At 37.4% G+C, this 13,196-nt stretch overlaps 1 protein-coding gene across 10 annotated transcripts in view; it reads left to right on the top strand.

Annotated features, from left to right (window-relative positions):
- The window catches only part of ANKS1B (ankyrin repeat and sterile alpha motif domain containing 1B), a 412,583-nt gene that overhangs the window by 211,819 nt on the left and 187,568 nt on the right, over positions 1-13,196 (top strand). For all 10 annotated transcript variants that reach the window (XM_040696043.2, XM_025148302.3, XM_015284725.4 and 7 more), the window contains one exon: positions 6,054-6,160. In XM_040696043.2, the coding sequence (XP_040551977.1) occupies positions 6,054-6,160 (107 nt within the window). The remainder of the gene's footprint in view (positions 1-6,053; positions 6,161-13,196) is intronic.

Here is a 13,196-nt window from a genome sequence, read left to right as displayed (position 1 = left end):
AGGACTAATTCAAATGTCTAAACCAAATCTAATCTCAACCTCAGACAAATCACAGGGGACAAATTATCAGGAAAAATAACTTGATTTTAAACAAATAATTTTTCTCTATTTTAAAAAGGTTCAGAAAGGGGAAGTGGGGGAAGAAATAAGTTAAAGGAAAACAGACAGATGTGACACAAAATTGCAGGTTGTTGTAGCTACAGGTGAAGTATGACAAAAGAGCAAATGATCACTATATACGAGAAGAGTAAGTGAAAGTAAAGGTAAATAGAGACTATAGAAAAGGAATTATCAAATGAAGCTAGAAAGGAAAGGAAGGAGAAATGGAATTCACCTGACCAGTTACTGAAAAGAAATTGTGGTAAAATCTGGAGAATCTGGGGCAGGGGATAACTTCCTAGGCAAAGGAAGAGGGGGTGGGGGGATGGAAAAAAGTGACCAAGTACCTCAGGTTGAATATAATATTTAAAATGATGCCCAAGAAAAATCCTTAAGCCTCCATCTTTTATACTTTCAAGAGTCATTATTACAAAGATCTGGCAGTTCACTACAGTGTCAGTAGCAGGACTCTATATTTCCACTGTTCTCTGTAGGACTTTTCAGCAGTTCCCCAGTCCATGAAATTACAGCTGCCATTTACTTTGTGACTATATATCACTTCTTGAGATATTTCCATGCAGTAGGTTTTCTTTCAGTCTTTTTAAAACATTTTCTTCAAATATTTCTCTGTTACTCAGTTTTGCTTGTTTGCTAGGCCAGTGTTGGTTAGCACAGAGCTGCACAAAGATTTCCTCAAATTTGAAATTATATGAATTTGTTTTATGGGGCCGGGAATTATAGCCTAGCGTGTTAGGCTTACGTAGCGTTTTTAGCAAGTCAACACAGCATACATTTATGTATGTGCATTTAGTGTGCTGGTTTTTAACAGTAGTCTGAAGACTCTACTGAATTAAATACATTTTGATTGGTCATGGTATCGTGTACATTTTAAAGCTAAGTTTTCATCCTCGATGAGAACAGTGAAAGTGATTACTCATAGGTGATAAGTGTAGTGCTACTACTATCCTGTAAAAAGTTCCTGTAAAACAAGCAGGAAAATTGTTCTGAGAAACTAACTTGTTTTTTCAGAAAATGCTATTAAGTTGCACCTAAGCTACAATTACCCTTTAGATATGAATAGGATTCCGGAAAAAAAGGCAGGTCGCTGAAATATCAGTCCTACCAAAGAAAATTACATTAAAATGAGTAATGTCGTAGTATAGCAGAGGTCCACTAAGGTTTGGTTTAATGTCACCTGCTCACCACTACCTCCATCAGTAGCAGCTCCTTCCATGCTCAAGAAAAAGCAAACAGCTGAATTCCAATTGCGTTCTAACTGTAGCTTTCCTGAGTGGACTATAATCACAGTAACCTATTAGACTTGTGGATGGTATCCAGAAAGCAGAGTCACATTGCCCTCAACTTCTCATTGAACAGAGTTATAGTAGAAAGGTGGAAGATGAATCTAGCTTGCTTTCCTTGCAACCAGTCCAGGAATACACATCATTAGTTTACTCACTAGAATACCCAGTCATGCTAACTCTCCTGTGGTACACACTCTGTTGCAATGTTGAGATATTAACTTTTTCTACAGCTGAAATCATAAATACAAGAGTAAAATGATATTCCACGTAGTGTTATGTGAGGCAGAAAGCTTTTATTCACAAAACAACAATTCACAGTATTTAGTATCCAGTTCTCCAGACCTGCTAAATTGCTTGACAACTGAAAGATTCATCCTTTCATATTGTGATAATCTCCTCTCTGAAATGTTTTGGTCAGTAGCTACTGAAATTCTCCTGTCTTTGATTCTATAAGACCAGAAGTGTTTAGTAATGTTCAACAGATCCAACTTATGTAAGAAAATAGATTTTATAATGTTAACTGTGGCAGCAACTTCTCTGCAAGTAAATCATGACAGTCCTGTATTTCTTTATTTTCTTCAATAAAAAAAAAAGACAGAAAAATCCATGGTGCTAACAGTAGAAACAGTAGAAGAGAGGGGACCATAAGTTCCTTAGTATTTAGAGCAAATCTGCCTTACATCATGTGCACATGGATATCACAGATTAAGTCAATTCCACCACAACAAGGATATTCTGAGTCTCACTGGGAACAAGACATCTTGTAGAAATTGTTGTATAGCATACCAGATGGCATCTTTCTTGCAGACATCACTTGAATGTGCTTCTATTGCCTTGAAGAAGAAAGAACAAAGTATTTCTATCCCTGTAAGAGATTTCCACATCAATTCTTCCATGCAGAAAAGAGTGCATCGGTTTTGGTCTCACAGAAAAATTATCATGGCATTTGTGTTCTTTGAAATCATAGGAAAGCACAGTGATATTTATGTGTTGCAGGTGAGACCATATCTTACAGTCTGCACCATGTTTTTCAATATCAGGACCAGCTTTAGGCATAGGCAGAGTAGGCATTGCCTGCTGTAGTACATGCACATGGGGCTAGCACTGAATCATAAACTTGAGCAAAATGAAGACAGAGCCTTCTGGTCTCACAGCAGCAGCTCCAGGTTCCATTTGCAGTAGCTCAGAAAACTTGTCCAACCAGCCTCTCTGCAGTAAGTCTCCTTGTCTGGTAAAGGAGATGAAAGTTCATGTAACAGCAGACATGATCCTAATTCCCGTGTCTGCTCTTTGCCTTCTATATTACTACTTCTTGGTGGAAAAAGGAGGGAACAAAGTCTTTACAGATACCAGGATTCTCTAGCATTGAAATGATAGTCATGGATGAGGACAAAGCTGTAAGCTGGGCTGGCCATGTTTCTCTTTATTTTCTTTCCCCATGCCGAGCAACCTTATGTTGCGCGGATGGGCTCAGACACGTAGTTATTACTGGCAGGGGACAGAGCTGGGGAAGAGTGCACAGTGTGACCAACACTGCTACAGGCACCCAGTGCTAGGGTCAGGGAGACAGTTAAACACAGCACCAGTAGCTACATGAAATGTGTCTGGGGAGCCACTCTGAAGTGGAATTGTGCCTACACTGTTGCTAGGCATTGAGCCAAGCACTTTTCATATAGTCGCTGGCAGCATAACTTCCATGCTGTTTATAGTAAGGTAAGGAAGAAGCAGTTTGACAGTGAAACTGGTGTATTGATTATTGGCTGTGCATTACTGTGGGCAGAACATTTTTGTTGATGGAGGACAGCAGATATAGAGACATTTGTGTCTGTGAATTAACAGGAAATACAGGAGTCAATCACACATAATCCTTTGAATGAGTGAGATTATGCTTTACTAGGTCTCTTCCCATAATCATTTTTTTTTAATGGGATGGGATGGGAATGGATGCGATAAAGTTAGGAATCCTTTTCAAAGGAATTAATCATTTCTCAGTCAACTAAGAAGAATTCAGCATGGTCTTAATTCTCACTGTGCTTGAGATCATTCTGTTTCCAGTTTCTTATCTGAAGAGCTTGCCCAGCTTTTCAAATTCTCTTGCCCACTATATTTCAATTCAACATACTCTATCCTCCTCTTTGCTGCTTTGCTACTGACCAGGCACAGCCCTGAACGGATTATGCTCTAGGTACAAAATATTTAAATTGATACATGGATATATTGATACAAAGATATTTACAGTAGAAAAACTTTACAAAATAGGGAAGATTTACAGAAGTGTGAAGATATGCGTTAACACCTCCATGAGATCTAGATTCTCATCATTTTGGAATATGAAAAACTAGATCCTAGAAAAACTGGATAACCCAGTAACATAATTGAAGTACATATAAATATTTGTGCAAACTGTACTCAGCAAAAATATGTGATCTATATTGCATATATTCATATTCTACTGATATTAAATTACTGAGAAGACTCATAAAAGCAATTAGAGGTTGACCACCTTCCTTGTAAGCCCAATGAGAGGCCCAATGAAACTTCCATACTTCATGTATTAATGTTTCAAAGCAGCAGGAAGACCAGGAGTAATGTCAGCTCCCGCAACAGACCTGTACTTAGCTCCTTTCCAACCTAATGGAAAATCTTCTGAAGCTCAGCTAGAGTTATTCTAAAAGCTGTTATGGACTTCAGTTTGCATGAGATGTTCTACAAATGCAAGCAGCAACATCAGACAGTGAAAGGTCATCTGATTTTTGTTCAAGGACTATTCAGGTTGCAGTACAAACTCTTAGAATATGTTTAATTTTAAACATCCATCTCAGTTTGGAGTCCATCCTGGTATTGCTTGGGAAGCTTCTGCTTGTCATTTGCAATTACATGTACATTATAACATGCTGGTTAGAATGTAAGTTTGGATTTTTCTGAAACAATTTTATATCACAATATGATCAATTTCAAATGATACTCTTAACAGGCTGGATGTGGCTCTGGGCAGCCTGGTCTAGTGGTTGGCAACCCTGCCTATGGCTGGGGAGGTGAAACTAGATGATCTTTGAGGTCCTCTTCAACCCAGGCCATTCTGTGATTCCATTCTGTAATTCCAACAGAAGCCTGTAATTTCCCTATGCTTGGAATTAAATTCTGCCTCATGCTGATCATCACCTGTGATTCACAGTGGACAAGAAAAACAAAGAAAAGTATTAATGTGTTCAATAAACAAAGTTCTGTTGGAGTTTTTAGAATTATATCCTGAATATATCCGTTTTCTGCCTTTTTTGGTTAAGCCCTGTAACCTTTGAGCCTGTTATGAAAGTTTAGTAAATACTCCTCTGAGAACAAAGGCATAAAATGTTTTCATTTGAGAAACCACCTCAACAATTAAATATTGATAGAAGATCTTTCTTGAAGTATTTAATTTCTTGAGCAGAAGTTGCTTTTAAATTCACCATTTCCTACTTAATTTTTTCCAGCTACAGTTGATAAAATATACAATTTCTACAGCCTTACTACTAATCACGTGTCTTGTATGTCTGTTTGCTATCTTTCATATTTTTGTAAGAAAAGGATATACATTTAAAATTTTATTTAGTAAAAAAAATTTTTTAATTATTCATTTGAATGGTGACCTTTTCAAGTTGAATCATTTTCTGTTGTCATGAAGGTTTTCTTGTGTCTTATAGTATTTTACGGTTGAAGAAATCATGCAGATAATTTAATTACTTGGACTAAAACTGTTGTGCAGTTTATGTCTTTTGCGGTACCACAGGAGAGAAACAGTGAAATGTATTCATTATTGATTCATTAAAGGGTTTTGCTTTTATATAATCAGAAATGCGGACCACTACCTATGTTGTATTAAAAAGAGAAAAGGGAATGCACAGTAAATCATGCCATAGGCTATGGCTTATGTATTGTCTTTCCTAATGTCTTGTGAAACGTAAAAATCTACAACAAACAGATATGTAAAGCGTAAGTGGTATAAAGATTCTATTCAGATTTAAGAGCTCTAGGTCGCTTTTGAATCTTGCTATTTTCTGCATTTGTTTTGACTGCTCTCATCAGTCAAGATTGACGCTTGGATGGGTGTGTAGGAGGAAGCAGCAGCAGCAGGCTTACAGCTTGCAGACAAAAAAAAAATCTGCCTTATCTGATGGCTATTATTGAAAATGCGAGGTGTAGCCTAGGCTGGGTAATGAAGGGGAGCGAGCGAGGGGGAGCAAGAAGCATGGAGCTGCATACTGATGAGTGTAGGAGTACTTGATAAAAAGAATTCTTGCTGCTGGCAGTGCATTGCTCATTGTGGAGTATTCCAACAATCACATATAACGGAGAGCTGCTTAGCTGACAGCTTGATATGCTTTTTTTTTTTTTTTTTCTTCTGTATGACGTACTGGTCTGTAGTAAAGATTAATAACCAAGAAATGTAGAGCTAGGATCAGATCTTACGGTATATACTGCCCTGTAAACTATGTTTTACTTCTGACTTTTCTGCTTGCTGAAAACATTAATCTGTCAAGCTGGCGGGCTCCTTTGATACCAACTTTCCCAGGAACACGATGTGGCAATGCCACCTCTCAGCCCAGGACTACCGCTATTATCCAGTGGACGGTTATTCGTTGCTTAAACGCCTCCCTCTTCACCCTCCTACAGGACCCCGATGCCCTGTCCAGACAGTGGGACAATGGTTGGAAAATATTGGGCTACCTCAGTATGAAAACCACTTGCTGGCTAATGGATTTGACAATGTGCAATTTATGGTAAGAAATCTTCTGTGCATAGCTGTGTATATACACTGTAGCTGGCTTTTTTTGTTGTTTTTTTTTTTTTTTTTTGTCTGTCTCTTATGTGATCATCAAAACCTTAAAGCTATTCTGCATTGCACTAAGATCTGTGTAGTGTTTCACTTTTCTGTGTCTAGCTAAATTAATATATAGACTGTCCGATAATAAACTTCTAAATTATACACGTTGCAAAATGCTCTAGCAATAAATATGCTAAAAGAAGACTACATATTAAGGTTCTTTCTCTCCCGTCTGCCTTCAGGTTAAAAAAGAAAAATGCACTGTTCTTTTAATCCACTGCAGGAGACAATTTCACAATATTTAAAGCTGTAAACCCTCCTATTTGCAATACCTCACATATTATTATTTTTATTTAAACGTTAACATCATCTTCACATTAATTAAGTAGCGTGCAATGCCATCCTTGCATTGAGAGGTATTTTAAAAGCAGACCACTATTTAATAAAGTGCACTCTCTTTGCAATCAATTCTGGATGTCTTCGTTAAATGTTTTTGTATCTCTGATGATCATGCTGTGGGATTCACTTGTTGAAACTTATGCCCTGTGTGGAAAAGTAATGCATTCCTTTTAATAGTTCCATTTTCCTGTTTTAACACCAAGTATATTTCAGGAACAAGTGAACAAAATAAATTTCATCTGCTTCAGAATTTACAGTATTAACATGAGGTGTTAAGTAACACAGACCTGCCAGAAAAACTTTCAGGTGAAATGAATATTGACTGTAAAGAGAGTAGCTTACTTACAAGATTGTTATATAATCACATTTATACCAGCTTCAGTATTCCCATTACTTGTATCTCCTGCAAAAATCCCAAGCACGGTTCTCATAAAGAATCAGATCTTAAAATGTTACTAATCACCCCTTACTTAAAATATTTCTAGTACCCAGCTATGCCTTAGAACAGTTCTAACTTTTCATCACTTAAACTTGGCATACGAGAAACAGAAGTGAGACATGAATATTATGACTATAAAATCATGTTAGGGGTTGTATTTTTCCTATTTCTTTTGCCAGCATCATTATATGCCTACATGTTACTGAACAGAAAATTAAGGCACCAATTTATGTCATTTCCACATTATTAATAGTGTAGAGATTTCTTCCTGTTTTTACGTGTCTGACATCTTTTGCTTATATCAGTAAAAATCATCACCACCTTTTCCTTTAAATATTCTTGGAACCAAAGCTGCAAGGGAGTGCAGTGTGGGGGAAAAAAAAGTTCTGAAATGCAATTTAAGCCAAAGTTTCCGAAAACATAACAACAAATTCTTGTATGTATATATAGTAGCATTAGTTACGTAAGTAGGTGATCATTTAGTCTTAAAGAGATTACAGAAGGAAATTGTTCACAAGAGACTGTAGGTGGCATAACAAATGCAGAGGGGTACGCCTACCACAGGTAAATGATGAACACCCAGGGAGCTAAAGAAACTGCCTTGGAGGGCTTTCCAGTCATTCCCTGACTGTGGAGGGGCCCCAGCCACATTCTGTGGGAATTTATGACTTGCATTTCCTATGACTCTTACTGGCACAGTTTTGTAAATATACAAATATACAAAATATACAAACTCTATCTGAGATCCTATTTAATACTAAAATCAAACTTTCAGGCATTAGGCAGATTCAATTATGTCTGGTGGGGTTTTTTTGGTTTTGTTTTGTTTTGTTTTTTTGTGTTCTAGCTGATGTTTCCAAATTATTATTTTCCTAAATATACATTGCAGATAAAATAGACAACTGCTCTTAAGAATAGTTGTGGTAGCATGCACGTGTGAACAGAAGACTAGAGCCTCAAATACAGTGATCAGACAAAAATCTGGAAAGCTGTCTAGTAATAAAAGTATAAAATTGCAATAGTTTAATAATTACTAATTTATGGATTTCACAGTTTATTATACTGTAATAAATTTCAGTTTATGTTTGCATTAGAAACCGATCATTTCCCTTATTTCATGAGAAATAAAATCAACAGAAAATACCAATTTCTTTTTATATTATTCTTTTGAATATGAGAGCATTATGTAATGAAAGACTGTCCTGAAAAACTCAAGAGAGGGTTTGTTAAAATATCTTCCAACCTATCCAAAATTTTTAATGAGAACATTAAACTTGTTTGTAGGAAAATGAGAGAGGAAAGAACTGCTGTGTAACAGAAAAAAAATCAGACTTCTCCAAACTTGAATGTATTGTAGTCTTCTTTAACATGAGAGAACTGGATTACCTTTATTAAAATGGCTTACATACGTTTTATAAGCTTATCATATCAAGTGTTTCATGTTGGTTATCTACTTGACATCAAACAACGAAATACTTCAGTGCACTAAAAAATCAGTTAGACATATTCGTTCTTCATTCTGTACCATATTCCTGCTTTTGTTTTTCTGGAAGCACATTCTGACCTGCATTTATTCATTCTGTTGCCTAAGCAACAACCATCACACTCCTATTAAGTATGATTTAGTAGTACAGGTCTTTCTAGATGTTCAGAGCAGGAGAGAGGATATCACAATGATATAATTAATGTCCATGGAATAACATAAATCTGAGAACAAATATAACGTATTTATACAACTCTCAACGGCAAAATTCTACTAATTAAATTAATACTCTAATATAAACGTTTTCTTTTTCAGATAAAAGGATTTCATAGTTAATCATTCATTAGATCACAGAAATTAACTCCTTGTATTTAGGCCCCCTCAGGCATTAGGGAAGTTGTTCTTATTGTACTTGGAATTAGGAAGATTTGTTCATGCTACCTTCAGTATGTGGACTTCATAGCAAGAAACAGCCTGCTTGCTATTATTCTTAAAGTATGCATAGCTTTGCCTTGAGTTCATCAATATATATGTTTTGCAAATGTAGTGAAACATAGTATTAAAATGTTAGTTATGTTTTCCTTAACTACTCTTTCTATTTACTGAGCATTGGCGCACATAGCAAGTTGCAGTTCCTACCTTCTATTAGTGTCATGCAGGAATAACAATTGCATAACATTTAATAGGCCTGAGGCAGATTCAGTTCCAAGTTTCAGCTCATTTATGCTTGTAGGAATGGAATCATACTTGAATATATATATATATATGTATATATATGCAATCATTATTAACTTCCAACATTTTGTTGTGTAATAGGCTGCAGTGTCCTTCAGATGTAAAAACTTGCCAAAGCTTTGCAGGGATACTCAGTATTTGAAGTTGCAGATGATACTGTGATTGTCATAGGGGAAATGTTATTTTGCAGTTAAGCTAATTCTAAGCACACAAAAACAATCTGATCAGTAATACATTGTATTATATAAACTAGACATAAACTATGATGAAACCTAATGAATCAGTGAACATCATTTTGATGCATAGGACCCAGAGATACCCCTGGGACAAGTTAAAACCTCTATACAGACTTGCAGGCCTACATAACTTAGTCTGCTGAGGAAAAAAAGTTTAGAAGTGCACGAGGTCATTGGACCCTTGCATGCTTCTTTCTACAACTTTGGAGCTTCATCAGTGCTCTCGATTTACAGAGATAAAAGCAGTTCATCAAATTGCTGCCCTGTAAGGACTAGTCCTTATTAATGACTTCATAATGGCTATCTATTTATAGGTTGCTCTAATCATTTAAGATATTCTAAAATGTTATCACTTGCTTAGTATTGCAATTTGATGAAGATAATCTCTCTTAAAAAGTTTTGTAAAGTACTGTATGAGAGAAACAGTGACCAGGAAGCCAAAAGGAATTAACATAAAGCATGAAGCACTAGGTTGTGGTTTTTTGACATTCCAAAGTATTGTTCACTAATAACAATTAATATGTGAATTGGCGTTGGACAGTAGACTGTATTTCACTGCTGCTGTAAATTTACACACATGTACCTCTATTTCTCTAAGTACTTAAGTGACTTGCATAGCCTGAAGATATACATACTGCCTAAATATTTTTAAGAATTCACTCTTTCACTATTAGGAAACTGAGGCATAGAGTGACTACAGGGTGGAATTTAAAACTGTGAGATAAGAGGCACTGGATTCTGAAAGAGCTGCAATTATAAAATGTAACAGATGCATTGAGTTGCTTAGGTATCTAGTGCCAGTTGAGGTACTGAAGGAAATCCAGGAGTTTTCAGACCAAACTGAAAGATACTACTGAGGACCAGGGTCAGCCCAGCCCTTCATGCTCAGCAGATGGAGGCATCTTAGGTGGTTCTACACTACTGGTGCATATGTATCTGAAACGAATCTTGAATGTTCTAGCTCACACAGAGCTTTTAACATGTCATGATTTTCTTCTTAGTATCTTCGTTGCTTATGCATTTCTTTCATAGTCATAGGGGTTGGAAGGGAGCTTTGGAAATCATCTAGTCCAAACACAATTATTTTCTATTTATATCCATATGTATAAATATAGTGAACTTACCTGCACAAGTTCAAGGGCAGCTCCAAAAGTAATGCATCCTATTTTATTATTCTGGCCCACAATGGCAAATGCTGATGTTTTTGGCATGGCAGTAGAGGCTGAACCTTCCCACCAATATTCCGTTACACTTTGTTGCCATGTGACAGATGGCAGCAGAGGGGCAGTCTGACAAAATGGCATCTGACATGGAAGTCTGTATGAAGCAAAGGTGTGTCATCGAATTCCTTCATGAAGAAAAAATGGCATCTGTTGATAGTCATTGACATTTGCTGAATATTTATGGAGACCAAATACTGGATGTGAGCATGGTGAGGTGGTGGGTTGTGTGTTTCAGTGGAGACAGTGACATGAAAGAAAATACATGTTCTGATTGGCCATGCACAGCTGTCAAACCATGAAATGAGGAGCATCTTGATCAGCTCTGGCAGATTACAACCAGAGTATTGTGTACAGAGATGAATACTGGCTTCAGTGCATTGGAAATGATGGTGGCAATGTTGGAATATGATGAAGTTTATGCCAGGTGGGCCCCACAAATGCTCACATGGGAACAGAAAGAACATCATATGCACGTTTATCAGGACCTGTTGAACAAGGCTGACGGTGATGGTTTTCTGGATCACATTATTACTGGTGACAAGATGTGGTGTCACTACTACAAGCTGGAGCCAAAACAGCAGTCCATGGAGTGAATTTCTCATCGAAAAAAAAACTCAAGACACAGCCCTCAGTGGGCAAAATAATACGCACTGTCTTTTGGGATAGGAAGGGGGTAATCCTGGAACTCGGACAAATCAACTCTGACTGCTACATCATAATTCTGACTAAGCTGAAGGCTTCCAGAGTCAGACCAGAGATGAAGATACCCTTTCTCTTACAACACGATAATGCCATGATCCATACCAGTCTGAAGACTGTGGAGCACATTACCAATCATATCTGGATTGTCCTAGGACACCCACCATACAGTCTGGATTTGGCACTTTCCATCTATTCTGGCTGATGGACTGCATGAGCAGTATTTTCCTAGCAATTATGCTGTCATAGCAGCTGTGAAGCAGTGGGTCACCTCTGCTGCTACAGATTTTTCTGAGTGCAAAATGCAGTGTCTTGTTTATTGCTGGTGAAAATGTATAGTTGGTGACTGTGCTTAAAAATAATGCTTTGCAGCTGAGAATTTACTTTATCGAGTAGTGTTGTACTCTTTGTATCTGTTGTAGTTTCCATGGAAATAAATAGGAGGCATTACTTTCAGAGCAACTTACAGACTCAGGTTCACAGTGATGCTAGGTATCGGCTACCTTCTCAATTCCCCTTAGCTGCTTGTTTTGAATTTAATTTTGAGCTAAGATTTGACTTTTCTTTCTCCCTTACTCCCCCTCTCTCTGTTTCTTTTCATTTTTTTACTAAATCCAATGGTTTATTAGTCAGCTGAAGTTTATCTGCTGTCTATCTTCAGGTCTCATTCCTGGGATTTGCTGTCCTGGAACACCCAGTAATTCTCGCCTCTAATCTGTTTGGAGGATTTAAAATTCTGTATCAAGTGTAAAGGACAGATGCAATTTCATTTCTTTAGAGAGATAGGCACCTGAACAAAATTCTCTGCGTGCATTAGCTCCAAGTCTTGCACCTGCTGAGATCACTACAGCTTTTGTCCAAAAATACCTGATACAGAGTTTCATGACTTTGGCATGAGAAGAAAGAGTGAGTCAGTCTGGCAACACCTTACTTAAATTAGCCATGCTGCAGATAATGAAAAAGAGGACGACGTTTTACAATGGCTCTAGTCTGTAGTGACTTTAGTGACTCTCAGGAGCCAGCTCCTGAAACGCTTAGGAGGGCAGACTGACCTTTGCAACATCCAGGCTCCAAGCTCTCCAGGTCCTCATTGGCTACCACAGGGACTGATTAGGCCACTCATGAATCATTTGAAGCACAAGACAATTCAGACAGCATTGTCTATGTGTAGTCTAGCCTGGATGATTAATTGTTTAAGGCAGCCTTAAAACTCAGTCATATGCAGCAGTCATGCTTTTAGCATCACAGAAAGAATGCCAGTCCTCCTGGTGCTGGAATAATCGGTGGTTTCTTTACATCTGGTAAAATCTTAGAATACAAACCTGGAACTAGGAGTTTCAATCTCCTTAACTGGACCTCACTTGCAAGCCCCAGTACTTGTTCCTAGTTTTGTTTTATATACAGAGCTCTGCACTGAAACTGTGGAATTTCTCTCAGTGCCAGCATGGCCCTGGCTTCTACCATGAGCCAAGTGCCTATTTGTTAGTCTACACTCTTCTTAGTCTTCCTCTTTTCACCTTACAAACTTTTGCAACTGTAGCTGATAAGTTAGGCCAACTCCTCCCTTAGGCCAACCTGTTGATCAAACATACAACGGGGCACTGTGTAGTTTTAGTGAAGCAGTCAGTAGATGTTTAGGAATCAGTCACCTGTATATTGGAAACACTTGTTTATGACATTTATGTATACCTGGAATATATGATACAGGTTCTATGGGAAACCTACAGTCATCTGGAGATTCAATGCAATGAACATTACAGCATTTGAATGCCTAGATT

Source organism: Gallus gallus, chromosome 1, assembly GCF_016699485.2.
Source record: "Gallus gallus isolate bGalGal1 chromosome 1, bGalGal1.mat.broiler.GRCg7b, whole genome shotgun sequence".
Classification (NCBI taxonomy): domain Eukaryota; kingdom Metazoa; phylum Chordata; class Aves; order Galliformes; family Phasianidae; genus Gallus; species Gallus gallus.
The sequence above is the reverse complement of the archived record's forward strand: the minus strand, read 5'-3'. Positions and strand labels throughout refer to the sequence as shown.